The 19,616-nt window shown below is 32.8% G+C and overlaps 2 protein-coding genes across 6 annotated transcripts in view; one reads left to right on the top strand and one right to left on the bottom strand.

Moving 5' to 3' along the window:
* The first annotated feature begins 118 nt into the window (after positions 1-118).
* LOC146536635 (actin maturation protease) lies at positions 119-9,923 on the top strand. Of its 3 annotated transcripts, XR_014878184.1 has the most exons (4): positions 119-710; positions 1,206-1,530; positions 9,375-9,484; positions 9,901-9,923. XR_014878184.1 is itself a non-coding variant. In XM_085189128.1 (3 exons), the coding sequence occupies exons 1-2, from the start codon at positions 232-234 to the stop codon at positions 1,525-1,527; spliced, it is 801 nt and encodes a 266-aa protein (XP_085045254.1). In that variant the 5' UTR covers positions 119-231; the 3' UTR covers positions 1,528-1,530; positions 9,375-9,873. The 3 variants fall into 3 exon arrangements, 2 of the variants coding, with proteins under 2 accessions (XP_085045254.1, XP_085045253.1); XM_085189128.1 differs by lacking the exon at positions 9,901-9,923 and having other exon boundaries at positions 9,375-9,873; XM_085189127.1 differs by lacking the exon at positions 9,901-9,923 and having other exon boundaries at positions 7,651-9,873.
* Positions 1,621-19,616, bottom strand: part of KrT95D (phosphofurin acidic cluster sorting protein KrT95D) — a 107,308-nt gene continuing 89,312 nt past the window's right edge. The window contains exons 4-19 of one of the 3 annotated variants that reach the window (XM_085189120.1): positions 18,783-18,942; positions 18,231-18,367; positions 16,870-17,004; positions 14,059-14,184; positions 13,770-13,923; positions 12,497-12,571; positions 11,039-11,166; positions 10,464-10,616; positions 9,894-10,087; positions 9,369-9,499; positions 8,892-9,036; positions 8,183-8,297; positions 7,687-7,857; positions 7,085-7,232; positions 6,457-6,579; positions 1,621-6,126 (exon numbers count right to left, since the gene is read on the bottom strand). In XM_085189120.1, coding sequence (XP_085045246.1) covers positions 6,002-6,126; positions 6,457-6,579; positions 7,085-7,232; positions 7,687-7,857; positions 8,183-8,297; positions 8,892-9,036; positions 9,369-9,499; positions 9,894-10,087; positions 10,464-10,616; positions 11,039-11,166; positions 12,497-12,571; positions 13,770-13,923; positions 14,059-14,184; positions 16,870-17,004; positions 18,231-18,367; positions 18,783-18,942 — 2,220 coding nt within the window. In that variant the 3' untranslated portion in view covers positions 1,621-6,001. The remainder of the gene's footprint in view (positions 6,127-6,456; positions 6,580-7,084; positions 7,233-7,686; positions 7,858-8,182; positions 8,298-8,891; positions 9,037-9,368; positions 9,500-9,893; positions 10,088-10,463; positions 10,617-11,038; positions 11,167-12,496; positions 12,572-13,769; positions 13,924-14,058; positions 14,185-16,869; positions 17,005-18,230; positions 18,368-18,782; positions 18,943-19,616) is intronic. The other 2 variants (XM_085189121.1, XM_085189123.1) reach the window with 2 other exon arrangements.

Raw genomic sequence — 19,616 nt, 5'->3', positions numbered from 1 at the left:
ATACAACAAATATATTTTAAAAAATACGAATACAAAATTACGAAGGTAAGTCTAATAAAAAAAAAGAAAAAACTTCTTTATCAGACTAAACTGAATGATACGATCGTAATCAGCTGCTTGTCAAAAAGAATGAATGACTGTTTTTATTTTATCAAAGTCCAGAAAAGATATCACAGCACAATGTACAAAAATAGAAGTATAGGACAACTTTTTGTTTTATAATTAATAATTATGTGTACTATACCGCCCGCACCGCCGCCGCCGCCACCTTCCATCCCTGCAAACTCTCCAGCCAAGTCTTGTGATAGTTCACGTAGTTTCAGCTACTCTGATGTCTGCGAGTGGGCTGCCCACGAGCCTCAGTTATGGGAAGCTTCTGCTAAAAATAATATCTGCTTACATGAACCTCCTTATCGTTATAACTATAAACATTTTGAATCAATACTGCAAATAGGGCCCACTTGTGGACTAGTGGCTTTATCAATGCTCTTAAATGGAGAAGTAGCTCCAGAAGAACTCATGAGTATCACTAAATTAGAAGGTTACAGCAACAATGGTGAAATGTTCAGCTGTAAAAACATGGTTAAGCTAGCTGAGAAAGCTATGAGTTTAGCAGATATAGATAATATCAATTATAGTATAAGAACAGGTGGTTTATTTTCTGAGGAAATTATAATGGAACTTTTAAATGGTGCTGTGTTATTAGTCCCGTATCCTTTTAATTTGAAAAGGTGTGTTTATCACAATTAACACAGAATATCCATTATACATTTTAACATTTATATATTAATTTTATTTAGGAGGATTTCAGCAAACTAATCCTATTGCAAATGATTTCTTCATGTTCCTTTTTAAACTTTTATTTCACAACATAGGAGATACATAATATCAGTACTGTGTAAAAACCACTGTCAAGTAACTCCATTCTCTCAAAACTTAACACAACTTATTTTATTTTACCAAAGCAGAGAAATAAAATATGTAATTCTAAATCAAGATTGGGCATTAAACCTATAACCACCGCATTTACAATTAGACACAATGGATTCTTTTATTTTATTTCATTTTTGCTTCATGCTGTATCCCACACACAGCAGGGTGTTAGCACTCTGTTCCTATTAAGATACTTTCATTATTCTTACATTTGTTTGCATTATTATTTTTTTACTTATTTATTGTTCTCTATTTTCTTAATGGCTTATCAGATATGATGCAGATTTCAATCACTCTCCGTGTTTAAGACATGGTCACACTGCTCACTGGGCCCTTGTGTGTGGCATCATTATTATTTCCGATCCTGGAGATAATTTCAAAAATGACCCCAAAAATGTATATGTATTATGTAGGCATGGAAAGTCTAGATTTATTGCCATTTGGACTCTAGAGGAATTAGCCAAAAGTAATAAAAACTTAAGGGAATTCTCACCAAAGAAGCAGGAGGATGGATTGTTGTATGTCCTACCTGAAGGCGGAGTCGGCGGAGAAAATGGCCTAAGAAATCAATTTTTGCTATTCAGTGGTTTATAACATGTAAGTGATATTATAATATATAGATATATATTTTGTATACATACTTGCATTTTCATTCAAAATCTCCAACATTTTAAATAAGACCAACTATTTTAATGCAAAATTTTATTTGTACAATAAATACAAATCATACTGCAAAATGTGATAAAATAATAAATCTCATGACTTTGCTTAAACATATTGATGTTAAACAACTTGTTAGACCAGAATCTGTCTGTAAATTAATAGTTTCCATATATTTATTGCACCTTCGCTACTTTGAAATGTATAAAATTGTTTTATAAATAACATAAAATTAACATAAACTAATATACCTTTGTACTAATTAATTCAACTTAACATAACTGTCTAAACTAAACATATGAACTATAGTTAGCCATTTTTAATTGGTAGAAAATTATTTGTGATGAATAACTAATTATTGATATATGATTACAAGTTGCATTGAATACCTTCTTATAATACATTAATTAAATCATTCTAAGCATACAGCCAAATAATTTAAAAAATTTAATCGCCAAGTCAGTCAGCAGATATGAGATCAAAATTATATTAAACAATATATTTATTTTCGAGCATTAATAGTCTGATTAAAATATTATAGAGAAAAGCTAATTTAAAAATTAAGAATAATGCATAACATAATTAAAAATATTTACTTCTAACTAAAGAAACTTGAAAAATATTTGAAAGCCTCAAAAATAGTGACATGAAACAAAATCATAACAAAAACATAAGAAAATTAAACTTAATATTTTAAGAAAACTATTAATACTCGACACACAATATTTTATATTAGCTTATTATAAAAGTACTATTTCTATTATAATGATTATAATGTAATACACGGCTATGATGGGTCGGCTAGGCCTCTATACCGAGAACTTGAGCTTTTTTGTATTATATGCCATTTACTATGAAATTAATGGCACTTTAAAGACTGCTATACACTGCAGATATTCAAAAGTATATGTTTTGTTTAAAATGAAGCTTTAAACTTTTTGAATGGTAATCTTTATCTAGATTAATAGTACATACAAATTAAAGTTGGCCTATAAATTTATTATTATGGGCATTGTTATAATATAAAATAGTAAAAGATCACATTTTCGAAATTTAAAGAAAAATGTATACATAATTACAAATTTACATAATTTTTTGAGAAATAAATAAACAAAATTTCATTTGAAAGCCGATGAATATGATTAACATTAAATAAAATAACAATTATAATCAATTATCCGTGTTGACATAATAATATATTTTTTATTAATATACTGAAACACACATACATTATACTTTTTAACAATAAAAAGACAAAGTTATATACAGTGGCATTATATATAAAAGTCACTTTAATTTGTGCCTGCAAATTGTTTTATAAAAAACATAATATTTACTATGGGAAAATTACAATAGCTGTCAACACAAAACTATTTTCAGCACACTTCACAAACGACTAGACAAGCCTTCTCACATGGTACATAAAATTGTATTATTATACTATATAAAGATAGTAAGAAACTTCAATGTACTATAATAATAAAAAAGGAATTTTAAAATTACTACATGTATAAATTTTAAATAAATAAAAAGATTTATTTTTTTAAGGTGTTAATGGTACACTGAGGAAAGAAGATATTTAGAATCATAAAAATGTTAACATAACGAGAATCAAACTCACGAAGAAACTGTCCAAATGTAATAAACAATTATGTTATATGTCATTCCGTTATGTTTAAATTTTTATGGATATCCTAATATAAATGAAAAGAACTTATAACTTTTTCATTGTTATATAGTATATAAAATAACAGAACAATTAAATTTTTACATGTCAACACCACATTGAATTTAGAAACATCATAAAAACAAATTACATATTATTTATTAAGAAAAATTAAATTACATAATATTTTTTTGTGCTATATTATTAGGAATAATTTAAAAGAACTTTATATCATTCATCCTTGAAATTACCATAGTAAATGAATGAAAGAGAGAGAGCGAAAATCTCTTACTGTTAACTGTAATACATTATTTTTCGCTTTATGCTGTATCCCGCACATAGAAGGGTATCCACTCCATTTCTCACTTTACACCAAATCCTCGAAACATTATATGTTCATTATGAAGCACATCCCTCTCCCTCACGAAATACAATAACATTAAAATATTGTTCACATTAGATAAAAAATGGGTTTTGCAGATATGACATGAAATAGAATCTCTTTTAAAATGTCTCAAAGTTTCCCTTAAAAAGCCTTTTACATTAGACGACAATATTATTTCTTTCATAAAAAAATGTTTTTAGTTTTAAGTGAACATGACATCACACTTAAATAAAATCACACTTTAGGATAAATAAGAAACGGTCATTATTTTTTGAACATAATATTCATTCTAAAATGATTCGACTAAAATGATGTCAGATTATTAAAAAAATCATTTACATAGAACTTGACAACTCAACTCATAAAATATACATTCAGATACAATCAGATACAATGATGGCCACGACTCGTCAACCGTAATGTATAGCAATAATGATTTTAAAACAAACATAGCTAGTACATAGGAAGTTAACTGGCAAATGATTAAAATTTGGCACTTAGCGTGTGAAAAGTAACCTTGGAAGAGCACCTTGAGCTCCACAAAAGCCTATGATGACTAAATCGTGGTCATTAAATTTGTTACAGAAAAGTCAATTATTTCTTTATTTTTTAGATATCATTTATTAATACCTATTAATAAAGTTTCAGACAAACATCATTATAATTAAGGCTCCTAATTTTATTTTACTTGTTTATTACCTACTTCAAAGATATGAATCATTTGTAGTTTCAGTATTAACTTTAGTTTATACTTCTTATACGAACATCGAATTTTCAATAAACGAGTCATACTCTGTTTTAGCCCTAATTTCGTTGCCGTGTACAAATTACCCTAAAACCACAGATGTACATAAAATTTATTTTCTAAACACCGACAGAGTAAGAATCTATGATATTTTTGAAAAAAGTAATTGAAACCAAGCCTCTTGTAAACCACTATATTTATCAATTACAATGATTACATTTAATTTTGAAGTACTCTACGTACTGTACGACATGAGACGACACGATTGAATTTCTTTTGAACTTTTTTAATCGTATCATTCTAAAATCGTATTTGAATTCGAATATAATAATACTTCACAAGTTATTGGCAAATTTTAATTAGCGTATATTATTTCAAACGGGATTATTACTTTTAATATATAAAAAACGCTATCGTATCAAAGCTATTGCTTCTAAAAAAATACAAAAAAAATAGCGACCATCGACAAATCGCGTTAAAAAAAATCATTCTTGAATCACAGACAAAATAAAATCGCACTCCCCACTTGATATGTGCCGAAAACACCATAAGTTCACCACAAAACTAACCTATGGAAATGTCACGAACCATTTTACTCCGATACGAATTGAGTACACTTTAACATTAATTATTTATTACCATTAAAATATCTAATATATTATTAAATACTACTATGAAATGACTATAATGCGTTTTTTTGAGCCTTTATTATGCAACTTTATCTAGCAATGTACGTAAAATCGTTTCTAATACACATAGAATACGATTCAAAGTTCCATAATAAAAGCCATGCTAATGGCAGCTCGACTATTAAGTAACGCTACAATAATATTGAATTTAATATATGGACATATGCGCAAAAATGACCTAAAACATCGACTAAGTTACATCTAAATCTGTTTAGTTACTAACATAAATAAGCTTGCAATATATTGCATTAAAACGGGTTAAGCCATTTAAATTCTACGTTTTACTTAGTGAATGGGCACTCTTAATTAAAATGAATGATAAATTCATTCATTCATTTATTTCCATTCACTAAAGTCACATTTGCGCAAATGGCCTGAAAGCCTCTTCCATACATCAAGACCGCGGGATTTGAACTTGAACTATGTTCAGATAAAATTCAATCCTAAATAATTTTACCGACTAACAACCTATTCATTGGTGTCCTTAAATATTGATACACGTAATAATTTATGATATAACCACCACAAAACATTTTTTTCGCTTCTAATCTTTCCACACATATTTAGCCCAATATATTATAAAAAGCGACATTAACGCTTAAAAAGACCAACAATTCGATTAAGCAGAAGTCGGTATTTGTTTCATAAGAGTTACTTGCGAGAAGTCATTAATTGGTACCCATCAAGAGGGCATTCAAGAATCCCTTGCAAGAGATCACTCAAAGTGTACCTAAATAGGAATAATTCAAAATCTCTACCAAGTCATTTGAGATGTCCCTTGAGAGGTCTAAAACAAGTCACAAGAAGTGACTCAAGGGACCCTTGCAAGAGAACATTTAAAAGGTCCCTAGATAGGGCTATCCAAAAATGTGCCAGATCACTCGAAACGTCCTTATGGTGTCATTCAAGGAGTTTCAAAGAATTTAGGTCTCGGGAGGTGCGAGGGGAGCCCCGCAAGTTGCTACAGGGAAGGTCTTGACGTGCGTCTGCCATTGCGTGGATAGTTGGAAGAATTTAACTCCGTTCCATTCAGTGCCGTCAATGTATACTGGAAATAAATTATTGATTTATTGTTTTTGCTTGCTATTTTTATTATTATTAAGATACTATTGGCATTTCAGCTTTAATTTAAACGAAGGAAAGTCTCGTACTTAAAATATAAGCGGAGCCTTGATGCTCAGATAAAGAGCAGAGATTAACTTCATGTTCAATAACAAAAATTAGGTAGCTTCACATGCTTTTTCACGCATTTAACAGAATGAATAGAGAAAACCAAGCATTAAAACACTCTGTTCCCCACTTGTCTACCAGCATGTCCTCGTATTGCCCTTACATACAAAATAAAAATATTTATAGCATAAATTAAACATATAAATACCTTTTAGAGGTGCATTATGCGAGCCCTTAGCTGAGCAGATGAGTCTAGCGACTCCCTCCACTGTCTGAGCACGTCCTGTCTCTGCCTCTCCACTCTTTTCTTTTTTCTTACCCAGTCTCATTACTACGAAAAGAATATTAATTAAGATAATTAAGCAATAGATTCTAAATTGTGTGTTGAAATGTCAAATAATTGTATACAGTTAAGCTATGGAAGAAAGTTACATTGGGACACTATGTAACAAGTTTAATTTATAGATATTTTAATATATATTCGATTTAATTTAAATTAAGCCAATTAAGTGCGTCTTAATTTACTCAGCGACGTATGAAAAGTATTTTATTTAATTTAGCTAAAGAGCCATGGTATTGTGGCAAAATTAAACATATTATGTTAAGCTAAACTCAATATCTGTAAAATCAAATACCCACACTATCAGAATAATAATATATAAACGAAGAACATTCTCAATTGCACTAAATTCATACATAATAGAAAATACACAAATTAAAATTTGATTTACAATTGTGGACTTTATAAGAAGTCTCTTGCAATTGATGTAGCGATGGTCAAAAAAAATTGAAACATCTATATTTATAAAATATCACTTCAAATAAATACAACTCACTTTTCTGCTTCTTCTCCTTAGTGAGATAAGTGATACACAGATGGTGGTTGTGTCGCGTCACCAACAACGCTCTGAACGAGCCCTTCAGAGTGATCTTCCCTCCGCCCTCCGCTCCTCCCCCGCCACCCTCCGCGCATCTTGCACCTACCTGTAGTTGTAATGAGAAATTTAAAAAAAATACTTTAATAATAGGTAAAATAAGAATGTAAAAATGCATATGGCGTAATTAGCATGGCTTAAGAGACTCGCGGATTGGAATCCTGCTGCGTTTGCCAATACCAAAATGTAAACATAATATCTTCCTCTTTACAGACGCAAGAAAATGTTTTTTTTTTCTGATGGATTGATATTTTTTCTCATGGCGCAGGAGTACATGCGACCGCAAACGCGATTCGGTTGTGGGCATGATTCCAGCTCGAGGAAATGAATTGAATTTTAAATATTATACTTTCATTTCAGCCTTTCATTTCAAGGCAGAGTTCCACTAATCAACATGCAATGCCTCTAGAGTTCGGCGGAAAGTGGGGAAAAGCGAAGTGTCTCAATGTAAACGGAATGTCTCCTAGGTTCCCAGATCCCAGGACTGGTGGAGCAACACTCACCAGCCAGTAGTCCAGCTGCAGCTCCAGGGGCTCGGTGCGCGCGAGGGCGAGAGGCGGCGCGAGGTCGGGGGGCGCAGGCGTAGCCGGCGGGGAGGGTCGCGCGGGGGGAGACCCACCCTCGTCCAGCTCCAGGGACGAGGGCCCGCCCTCGCCGCAACCTACACGGACCTCCTGGAAAAAAATCACAAAGATGTCATGTGTGATAAATTCTATTATCCCACTAATATTCTTAACTAGCGATTCAAACGCGACTTCGTCCGCTTAATAACTGAACTATATTTACTTTATTTGCATAAATTATAGCTATGACACTGTAAAGTTTCATCAAATTTATTCAGTATATTTTGTGTGAAAGTGTTACAGACATCAATCCACACTTTCACGAAAATAATCAAAATCAACTCAAACGTGAGCGCGCGCAGCGTGAAGCTAGGAAAAATCTAATATCAACTCAAACAACCTTTTCATCAAAAATTAACTTTAAGTACTAACTTACCGCAACAAAAGGTACAAAAGTTTGGCTGGAGTCCTCGTCGCCGGAGCGCTCCCTGTACGCGACCATCGCCTCGCCTATCGGTATGTTGTTGATTGGACCGATACTGTTTAAATATCTGGAAATTTAATATACATATTATATTTATGAGATAGTTTTAATTATAATTAACTAAACATGGTTTGGTAATGTACTTAAAGAAATATCTATATAGTTTAAAAAAATAACTTGCAAGTTAGCTAGAGTAGTTGTAGTTCAAATTAAGTTGATAACTTATACTATTATTAATACAACATTAATTATTAACAATATTAGATTTTTCTTGGCTTTTGCATCCCGCACATATACATATGTAGTGAAAATACATATGTAATACATATGTAGTGAAAGTGAAACAAGGACATAGGTAGACATTCCATTTTCCATACACCGGCCGATTATCGAGACATTGAGAAAGGCGCAGTGACAGTATAATAGCTATTAATAAATTTTAGCTGCATATAATTAATGTATCTAAAAGCCATTTGTAACGTACATACTTTGCCAATTTAAGAGTTATGTGATTTTTTTTCATTGTTAGAAATGGATGAAATTCTCAGGTAACAAACACAAAAAAAACAATGGAGTAAAACTCGGTTGCTTCCTGACCTCCTTCTTTTAGTTAAAAAGAAATATCAATAAGAGATAAAAAGATAAAAAATAAAATAAATACCTAGCTATCCTAGACGACATCTCAGCTATATCGGGCATGGCGGCGTCGCTGGCGCGCTCGCACAGCGCCGCCCACGCCTCGCTGCAGAAGAGGGCCGCGTACGCGCTGTCCGACGCCGCTAACCACCGGGATATTGTGTTTGGACCTTTAGGGATGGAATATGTTTAGTAATATTCAATAACCATTCATAAATAAAGGGGTTAAATGTAAAGAAATAATCATTTTAGGAAATAATATTGATTCGTTTATAGCAGGGGAAGTAGAGATAATATGTTTCCCACTTTTCTCTCAATTCTAGACATTGCGTGTTGAGTAACGAACTCAACGTCGTACTTTGTCTTGTCGTTTCGCCCGTCAACATAACAATTCCACAATAGTTAGGAGTGGGGACCGGTGTGTTTCAACACTAAATTCTCACTGTTTACCCTGCTATGCGGGTAAAAACATGAAAGTATTTTATATAAAAGCAACACTCACCAACAGGCACAACATAAAACCGTAGCTGCGGCGAGTCATGGCGGCGCGCGAGCTCTGCGTGCGCCCGCAGTGCCGCCGCGCACGCCGCCTCGCCGCCGCACACGCATATGCGAATTGTACGTCTGTTGCTTCTGTATAAAGAAATTATTTTTAGATATTAGATGGTTTATTATTATTTATATTAAAATTAAGAATACATGTTCACCAGTCGTGGCGTAGGGGCACAAAGCGTGCAAAAATTTCAATCAATTTTCAGCAAATTTCTTCGCTCTGGTGTAGAGACAAAGCGACGCGTTGAGTTCCGCCACTCAACACGCAATGCTTCCAGAATTCGATGGAAAGTGGGAAACGGAGTGTCTTAATACTAACTTACCTCTGCCTCCCTTGCTATGTATGGGATACAGCGTGAAGCTGATTTGATTTGAATTGATTTTTAATAAATGTTATATTTATTGGAAAACTTAGCAGCCTAAAATGGCACAATTATAAAAAAAAACAAAACAAACACTTCCACTAAATACTCACTGTTTAGCCCTACTAAGCAGAGCGTGCAGCAGAGCACGCGCATCTGGCGCAGTACCGGGCGCGACCAGCACGGCGGGCACGGCCAGAGCCTGGAATGCGCGCGCGAGGGCGGGCGGTGCCAACGCCACGCACTCCGGCACAGGGGCGTCCTCGCCCAGTACGCGGTTCACCTGCTCGAGGATTGTGCGGCGCGGCTGGGGGGTGGGAGTATTAGAGTAAGTGTCATAGTTGGGACGACGTGTCGTGACCGCTTGGAATTTATACTTTCGGATTTTTTGCGAATTATTGACTGGGATAGAAACTAAAGAGAAGTAAGAAGAAATCCTAAAATTTAATTTGCTCGATAACCGCAGGACGGCCACGACTGGTCGACCATAGTGTATATGAGTATATTATTTTGTACATGAACAAAATTATACTTGATTAAATAAAATTCCCTCTTTGTGGATAAAAAGTGTGAGAGTTAAATAAATTAATATTTTATTGTCAGCAAAATTATTACTAAGTAATTAAAAGTAAATCTGAATATCTGTTCTATTCTATAATAAAACAACCCATCTATAAAGTTACCTCAATCGCGGTAGGACTCTGAGCGGGCAGATCGTGCGCAGACAGCGGTCGTTCAGTTCCTATGACGAGTGAGTTCTTCTTGCGCGCCGCAGCCGCCGGCGTTAAGTTACCACCGCTCGTCGCGCTACGGAATAACCTGGATCTTTTATCCTCCTGTAATTAGTTACATTTTTTTTTAAATATAACAACAACGATGTGAACGGTGTTTAAATATCATTCATTTTCATTATCATGTTTAAAATACTAAGTTAATATAAATAGTGTATGTATGGTGTAATGTACGAGAGTTTAATATAAATTCTATTAATTAATAATTTATCAAAATATTAGTGCATTAGTTACAACCGATATGTACATTATTATATGTATAATAATTGGTCCTTCGAGCCGGAATTTAACCAGCGATCTATAAATAGAATCACAAATAAAAATATTTTCGAAAGATTGTTTTAATATTTGAAATATTTTACACTTTAGTGTAACACCACACTTCGAAAAGAAAATGTTGTCCGAGAAGCAGGTTCAAATCCCGCTACGTAAAAAAACATGCTTTCTAATAAACATTTCCACATTACCTTAGTCTCATTGGGCGGTGAGCTCGACACGGACGCACCGGACACGGGTGCGTCCAGCGTCGCGTCGCCGTCGCTGTTGCCCTCGCTGCCGCGCTCATCGCCCGCTGAGCTACGGACCGCTTCTGATTCTAAATTGTCAAAATGTTTATTAAATATTTGTGTTTTAATGTAGTGTGCATTCGGATGATACCAAGAATCGAGTATTTCTGATAATTTCCTTTATGGACCAAACGAAGCAGTAACTGATTGGTGTTTTGGCAATATTCACCTAGTACTGGTTTGCAACCTGGTGTTAAGACATTACATTCTCTACCTTCCGGCGAATTTTCAATTCAAGATTTTGTGTGTCATGTGGCGGAACTCAAGTGCCGCGAAAGTGACGAGAGGGAGGAAGTTAAAATATTAAATAATTAATTCCCCTGAGTGGAAATCGAACTCACAACAGTCGTGTTTATAGTGACACTCAGTACCACGACGACCGCAAGGTGAATGAGAGTTGACAAAGGACGAATTAATGCTGCGTTTGATACGTAAAGATAAGAATAGAAATATTCGATTTCAGAGTAACCTGAATGCATTTTATAGAAATAACTTCTAGAAGAATCCTCAGCAGAAGTCAACATAGAAGGGTAACGATGTAAGAATGGAAAATAGTCAAAGTATGAAAAGACGCCAAATAGTCAAGTAATGTTATATCCACTTTTAATTTTAATTGCAAAGCTGAAATATACATTTCTAAATAAAAAAAGAAGCTAAGAATAAAAAAAAGAAAGGAAAAACAGACAGACAGAAGCTTGCTGATAGTACTAAAATCAAAATAAAAAATTGTTTCTAATTTTAACCTTATGCAACAGTGAAAATATTTAAGGAAAAACACATATCATAAATGAATGTATTAATAAATTTAAATTTGTATGTTATATTCAAATATTTCTACCTTTAACAGTGTACTCGGCGCAATTCAATACCGTGTTTTGCCTTGTTTACAGAATGAAGAAATGAAAATATGAAATATTAGAGGGTAGATTAATAATGGAGCAAATACCTTGAAATTCAAAATTAAATGAAAAACTTAGAATATGATTTTACTATTTTCTTTACTTTTGTAAATCTCATAATTATAGATTGATATAATTATGGTTTAAATTAAATTCAATTTGTTGCATAAGTTCGAATGTGTAAAATATTCAGTAAGACGTGTAGGTAGTATAATTGAATAAATAGATGTAGTTCTATTGTACTCAAAGCTATTATAAATTAATATTATCAATTTTATGTGTAAAATGTGTTTGTAGGCAATGTACAGTACGGTCTACAGTTGTGGCCGCCCTGAAGTTAGCTATAGGTGGCTGCGCACATTTGATCTTGATTTTTTTAAATATTTATATACTTTCTTCTCGAGTGATCCCTCACAACGGCCACAACTCGTCAACCGTACTATAGGCGTAATGCGTGTACCTGTGAGAGGCACGGACGGGTGGAGGTCGCGCGGGCGCAGCTCGGCGGCGGACGCGAGGCTGGCGTGTCGCGTCACTGCGCATGCACGTTACATTGGTCCGGGACAGGCGGTTTTTGTTATTATTACATTTATTGTTTTATCCAATTTAGAGAAAAAAATGTTTTTGAAAAATATTATATTAAGTAGAAAAAGGGGAAGTCGGGGCAGATAGTATATAAAATAGCTAACTTGAATTTTAACTTGAGTAAGTAGCAATTATTTATTTAATATTTGTGAAGAAAAAGTTTTGTTTTTGTTTATTACAAATAACAATAACAGGCATCATGTTTGTTCAATTTAGTAAAATATTATTTTTATTAAAAGTTAGTTAAAAAACTTTTTATGTCAATCATGAATTTCCACAAACTAGATTGAGTGTAAATATTGCTTTAAAAATATTGGTTTATAAATTTAAATAATTTCCACCTGTCCCGCGCATGCACTACCACTATGCACACAGCGTTACAAAACAAACACAAATATACATAAATATATGAACAATGTCCATCGATCAAAATGTAAAACATAAGATATAGAGTCATGGCGCTAAAATGCGTTTAAGATTCATTCATGACTCACGCCTATTGTACAGAATTTATTTGTATAACATATTTTATTTTTAAGTTAACGATTTAAGTGTTTTAACGTCTTAAAATAAATGCAGTAATTATAATTTAAAATTGTAAAATACAAAATACAAAATATATAGAAAATGACAAAGAAATGTACTTTTATTAATTATTTACTCCTATTAATCTAAATTCTTGCACTAGGTATATATACCAAAAATGACTCAACACCTTATGCATCACGTTACTTGATCGATGACAACATATTTCCTATAATCTGGTCTATTTCCTCACTAAGCAAAACAAAACAAGCCAAACAATGCACTGTCTCTCGGGCATTGCTCATTGAGCTTGACGCTCATTCTATATTACGCATCGCGTTTTACACTCTGCTATTTTTACATATAAATATATTGGCACCTTTCAAATATAAACTAAGTTTTTTAAGTCTTATAATAGAACTATAAAACTTAAAAATATATATTTACTAACGTAAAGCTAGTCACGGGTCCTAATCCTACATAGATTGATAACTCTTGGTTTATATTAGTTACACGCAGCTGAAATTATCAAGCATTTTAAAATTATTCATACATTAAAAAAAAACAAATATCAACCAAAATCACACGTTTGGAATTGGCCTAACTAATAATTGACAACTTACCGTTAGAATGCCGATGGTGTTCCTGATTAGCAAGACTCCTGGAACTGCTAAAGAACGGTCTCAATGAGGGTTTGGGGGTCGACCCAATGCTTATAGTGTCCATTTGATCCGGACCTGAATCCTCTCCTTCGCCACAGGATAATGACTCCAACTCCTGAATTATAGCAATTACAGAAAATATTGAAAATATAAATTTTTAACGTATTTCTTCATCTTTTAGGAAGTTACTAGTAAAACACAAATAGATATTCCTTAGATATTTTTCTTGTTGTAATTAAAATTCCAGTACCTGGAATAACTCATCGATGTCGCGTTGAGCGTTGTGCGTGTCCCTCGCCGCCCCCCTCTCCCCCATGTCCTCGGGCACTCGAAACCGCCGGAGGAGGGCCGCAAACTTCTGCTTCAAATTGCGTTGCTGTAGATCAAACAATATAATTTTATTAGAAAAACACATGAATAACAATTTTTTGAAATATAATTTGCAACAGAAAACTTTTATAATGAGACATGAATGTCAAAATATTGTTGAAAAATACCGAGTTTATAACAGAAAATATTATTTTCTTTTACCGTACAAAACATTTTTCTAAATATTTTTTTATGTTTTTCATTGCGCAAGAAGAGAGTATTTTCAAATTATCTATTTATTGTAATTACATTTAAAAAAATACACAATACCGTCCGTAATCTACAAAATATAATGACAAATCCAACTCATCCATCATACTAGCTTATTTAGTGTCGAGATAAAGTAAACAAAATTAAATAAAAAGAAATCATTAAACCTTCTTTAAATATTCCATAAGAAATGTAAATAGATTTTTTATTATTTTTTATTTTTTATTATATTTTATAACAAAATAATTATATTAATGTGCAAGAAAAAACATATATGTACTCATTTTGAATGTAATTATTTAACCGAATTACTCGCGTATATTTAGTATTACATATTTGTGGAAACTCAACGTTTCGAACACTATACAATTGTCCGTCGTCACGGGAAGAATGTATATAAATAAACGGGCTTAATCCGGTTTTAGTTAAAATATGCATTTTCATTGAAAATCAAAGATCTTATTAAAAATATACACTTTCCAGCACCAAGTCTACACATAAAAAAAAAGTTACCATTAACTTATAAGGCCCATTATATTTCACATTTAGTTTTTAAAAACATTGTATAGGATGGCGGAACCTGAATTTGAATCCTGCACTTTTCTAGACAACAATCATAAAAACGAAACTATTTTAATATCCTCATTCTTACGACTAGAAATCGAACCCACATCCACCTTGTACAATCATGCACACGTCAAATTTTCCAATATCGTTAATAATAATAATATGAAAATATTGATAAAAATCACAATTTCACCAAAAAAACAATCACCTCCATTATAAAGATAAGCACGAACGCTACGTCTCACCCACCGCTACGTACGAGATAAACTAATCCGCGAAATGGGAAGCACTGTTATCGTCAATGTACATAAATAGACATTGTTAAATGCAAAATTAGTATACTCTGGTACATTTTGATAGAGTCCAATTTCGTACAATCTAAGATAATTTGCCGAAAAATCCTGCTTTACCAAATTGCTACTATTTTTAGAGCAGTACAAATATTATTTATATAGATATTTGATGACTTTGAATTATATTATAATTATAATAAAAAATTAAACACCTCTCTATACATAGCAACTCACATGCATCCATGCAAGTACAAAATATTTGTCCTTATTACATACAAGTACAACAAGTAAAACATGCTTAAAATTACATTAAAAAAAAACAATGTCAACATTAAAAAAAACAATAAATAATATTATTAATGACATTCTAAGACATTTCCGGAAAATTGTTTTCGCATTTTCCGTATTTAGTTTCTTCGGTGGTGTGTGTAAAACAGTTCGGGGCCTCCGGGCATACGAGGTTTTAGTCCAGAAAGCGTTTAACCATTAACAAATCATAATACACGTAAAATTATAGTCGTTTCTATTTTACAGGAGTCCCTTTTGGCCCTTCGTCCTATTCAGCATTAGGGATTCCTCTGAAGGGGTTCAGAATGTCCTAATGACCAGAGTATGTTTAGCATATAAAATGAAATAAAATAATAGGGACAAATCACTCCGTTCTGTACAATAATACGGACATTTGGAAATATTGCGTGGCGAAATACAACATTCTCTAAAGGGGAAACATTTTATATAAATTTTCCAAATTTTTTTAAAAGAGTGTATTGAAATAACGGAGATCCTGTTCAGACAAATATCCCAATAACTCCACGACGACCTCAAGGCTAATGAGTTCAAAAATATAAATAAAAAAGATAAACAGACAGTTAATAAGTCAACAATATAAGGCTTTAGATTCTAGACTATCCGAAGGCTATTTAACTCAACTGTATATACAAAGATAAGTTAGACATCAAATTTAGTTTACGTAAACGTTAACAAACTTTAAACTATTAGCTTATGACCACAAAGGCAAAATATTATTTCATGGTAATAGATACAAGACTCAAGACAAGATGTAATTAATACTTATTTGTTAGTATATAATATATAAGCTACAAATGTTAAGATCAGAAACAGTATAAAACTTAGAAATTATTTTTTAATATAGTGTTTCATTAATTAATTGTAGTAAAATTATGCGAATTACCAAGTAAACAATTTTAATAAAAAAAAACAAACTTAAAGTTACAAAAAATTACCATTTACCATTATAAACATTTACGACTAAATAACCATACTGGCTATAAACAATTTCGAAATTCACATGACAGCTGTCAAAAGGGTTTGACATATTAACGAAACGTCACAAATGAAACCACCAACCATGCAGAACAATCTACACAGTAAGTACCAACTTTCAAAAAAAAGAACAATCACACAACCACTAAACATAAAACTCGCATTTATCCATATACAGTTCGATCAACAAGTCGTGGCCAATATGCAGTTTTAAAAATAAAAATTCTAAAATCTTTGTAGTTAATCGTAATCGTTAATCTGCTTAGACATCTACAGCTAATTTCAGGGCGGCCACAACTCGCTGACCACACTATACATAGAGTTCAACATCAATTCACCGCAAGCTTGCCACGGCTGCCCTTGCGCTTGGCGGCGTGCTCCAGCTCGCTGTCGCTGTCCTGCGCCTTGGACCGTATGTAACTTTGTATCTTTCTCTGCCTCTCCATGAAGCTTAGCTCGCGTGAGCGTGACAGCTACAATAGTGTGTACTAAGCTTTATATTTTGTGTAAATATATATATTGTATATACTTAAAATATATAATTACAATGTAGGGCAGTGATTCTCAAACTTATGTCTGTCGTGGTATATAAGCTTTATAAGGAAGTATACGAGTCAAATCCTTACAATTTGTTTATTTTTGTCATAAATTGAACTCAAGTCCTGTTTGAAATTTATACTTCGATAGGTTACTTTATATTATACACATTTTTAGTACTTAAAATTTGATAGAACGATTGAGAATCACTGTTTTAAAACAAGTATAAATAAAATTAAATATGGTATCGTATAAAAAATAACTTTAAATTAAATCACAAGTTAGAACCTTATTAGAAAAGCGTTTTATGAGTATTATTAAAAAATATAACAAATAAATGTACAAATAAATAAATATAAAGTTATTTATATAGGTATAATAGCAACACATGGTAATATTAATTTTGATATACAAATTAATAAATTGTTATTATTATTAAGAAATATCAGTAATATAAATTATTTCTTATTATATTCGATATTGTATTAAGGACATAATATAAATATAGTAAAAATTTGGTACATAGGATTCTTGGGGAGGGTGTAGAGAAGCACTAAAAGGAAATTACCCGTTGTTTTTACGGGAACGTGAAAAACTCAGGTTTAATTTAAATAATGTGTATTTTAAGTGTTGGTAGCAGTAAGCCTAAAGCCTGTACGCTAAAAGCTATAGGCTAATTTGAAGCGTTTAGTTAACACCATGCGTGAAGCATCTTAACCGTGTATACAAATAAATATTATTAAATAATTTATAACTACAGCATATAGCTTTAATACAAAACTGTATAATGAGAAAAAATTAAGAAAAAAACTACGACTGACAAAATTGATTTCAAATATCAATTATTACTAATAGTGTTTTAGTAATTTAGTTAAAGACGTATTGCGTAGGCGAGGTCCCCCCCCCCCACCCCCTCGGGTATAGAGTTCTAGTGCTCGCCTATATCAATATAAGATTTACATTCAAAAACTTCCATGAAATTAGGACCTGCTTTTGTTTAACGATTACTTAATCTGTTCACTATATAATAATTATTCTCCATAGCAAATGATCCTAAAACATAATAATAAAAATCAAAGCTTATACTAAAACTTCTAGAAACTATGCTAATATGAGAAAAAATACTAAAAATACCCTGTAATTATATATTTAACCGATTTACCTTGGTATACGACAAATCTCCTTTATTAAAAGCGAGCTGTCGTGTGCGTCGGCGCGCGGCCGCCCCGTACGTCATCTCGTCAGCTTCTTCCACGGAACTGAACTCTCCCTCCTCTTCCTCGTCTGAGTAGCCGCGCTCTGGAATATGTGAAATGGAGGTGAAATTAAGGTTTTTTTAAAAATTTAATAATCCATAAATTGCTCGCAAATTAGTATAAGAAAAAAAAAACTAAAGAAATAAAAATAAAGAAATAAACCTTTAAAAAAAATAAAAAAACACGCACGACAAAATCTACGATGAAGTTTAATACTCGAACCTACCTACCTACTTTATGTAAGTATATCATTTTACATTAAATATCAAAATATAAAAAAGATACATAAAATATATGAGCCAATCTACTAAACGCTACCGGTTTTGGGTTCGCTTCCCACTAGAGGAAATAAATCATTTAATATTTACATACACTCGCTCTAGTAACGAGGCGAGGCGCGGCAAAGAGTTCAGCCATGCCTCCAGAAGAATAGAATAAAATATTCCAACACTCCATACCAGTAATTAATAAAGTATTGTTATTCTTCGTGTCATGATCGACTGGCGTGGACGCCAGCCCTGTGATGGTGAGCCTGGCGACGGGCTGACCGGCGCCGGCGCCGACCTTCCCACCCACGCTTGTTAGTTCCAGCTCCATGTCCATGGAGCGCTGTAGGACCTGAGAAAATACAAAAAACATATATTAGGGATTTCAAACTCACATTATAGCCACCGTGAGGCAATATGACAGAGTTTGACTGTAAATCAAAAAGATGAGGGGCATGATTAAATTAAAAAAGACGAATAGCGGCGTTAAGTTTCGCCATTTAACAAACGAATTCAGAAAAATAAAGTTAAAATAATGGATAGTGGAGTGACTGGCTCTCTATATTAGTTAGTGTCAGTGTACAATCGTAAATAAGTATGTAAATTTTAATAGAAATCTTAATTAATTTCAATTTAGCTCTAAAAGGAGAATTGGCAGAACAAAACGGAGATGGCGGGACGAGCTGGACCATTATAGGCCTGACTGGTGCTCAATAGCGCGAAATAGACCGGAATGGAAGAAGTGGAGAGACGCCTTTGCCCAACAATGGGATGGCGTAGGCTAGGGAAAAAAAAATACGATTCGAGACGATATTATTTAGTAAATATACTAACTTTATTCAAATAGCACTCAGGGCAAATTAAAAGGTCCAAAGTAAATAATTCCAACGAATAAACCACCACCAATACTGTCGGCGATTGAATTCCTAGATAAATGAAAACGACCACTCTGAATACTAAACGCGTAAAGATTCTAAGTAAAGTGTTTACTGTTGTTATACAAATGTAACCTTTAACGTTATTTAA

Source organism: Heliconius melpomene, chromosome 8 (assembly GCF_056956725.1).
Source record: "Heliconius melpomene rosina isolate 202511_hmr_F chromosome 8, ASM5695672v1, whole genome shotgun sequence".
Classification (NCBI taxonomy): domain Eukaryota; kingdom Metazoa; phylum Arthropoda; class Insecta; order Lepidoptera; family Nymphalidae; genus Heliconius; species Heliconius melpomene.
Note: the sequence above shows the minus strand (reverse complement) of the source record. Positions and strands in the feature narration are given on the sequence as shown.

Excerpts from the sequence above, each read along its gene's own strand:
- LOC146536635 (XM_085189128.1), top strand. The coding sequence starts at position 232 with ATGTGTACTATACCGCCCGCACCGCCGCCGCCGCCACCTTCCATCCCT. Across the intron at positions 711-1,205 it reads GGTGCTGTGTTATTAGTCCC|ATATGATGCAGATTTCAATC; the intron begins GTATCCTTTTAA and ends ATGGCTTATCAG.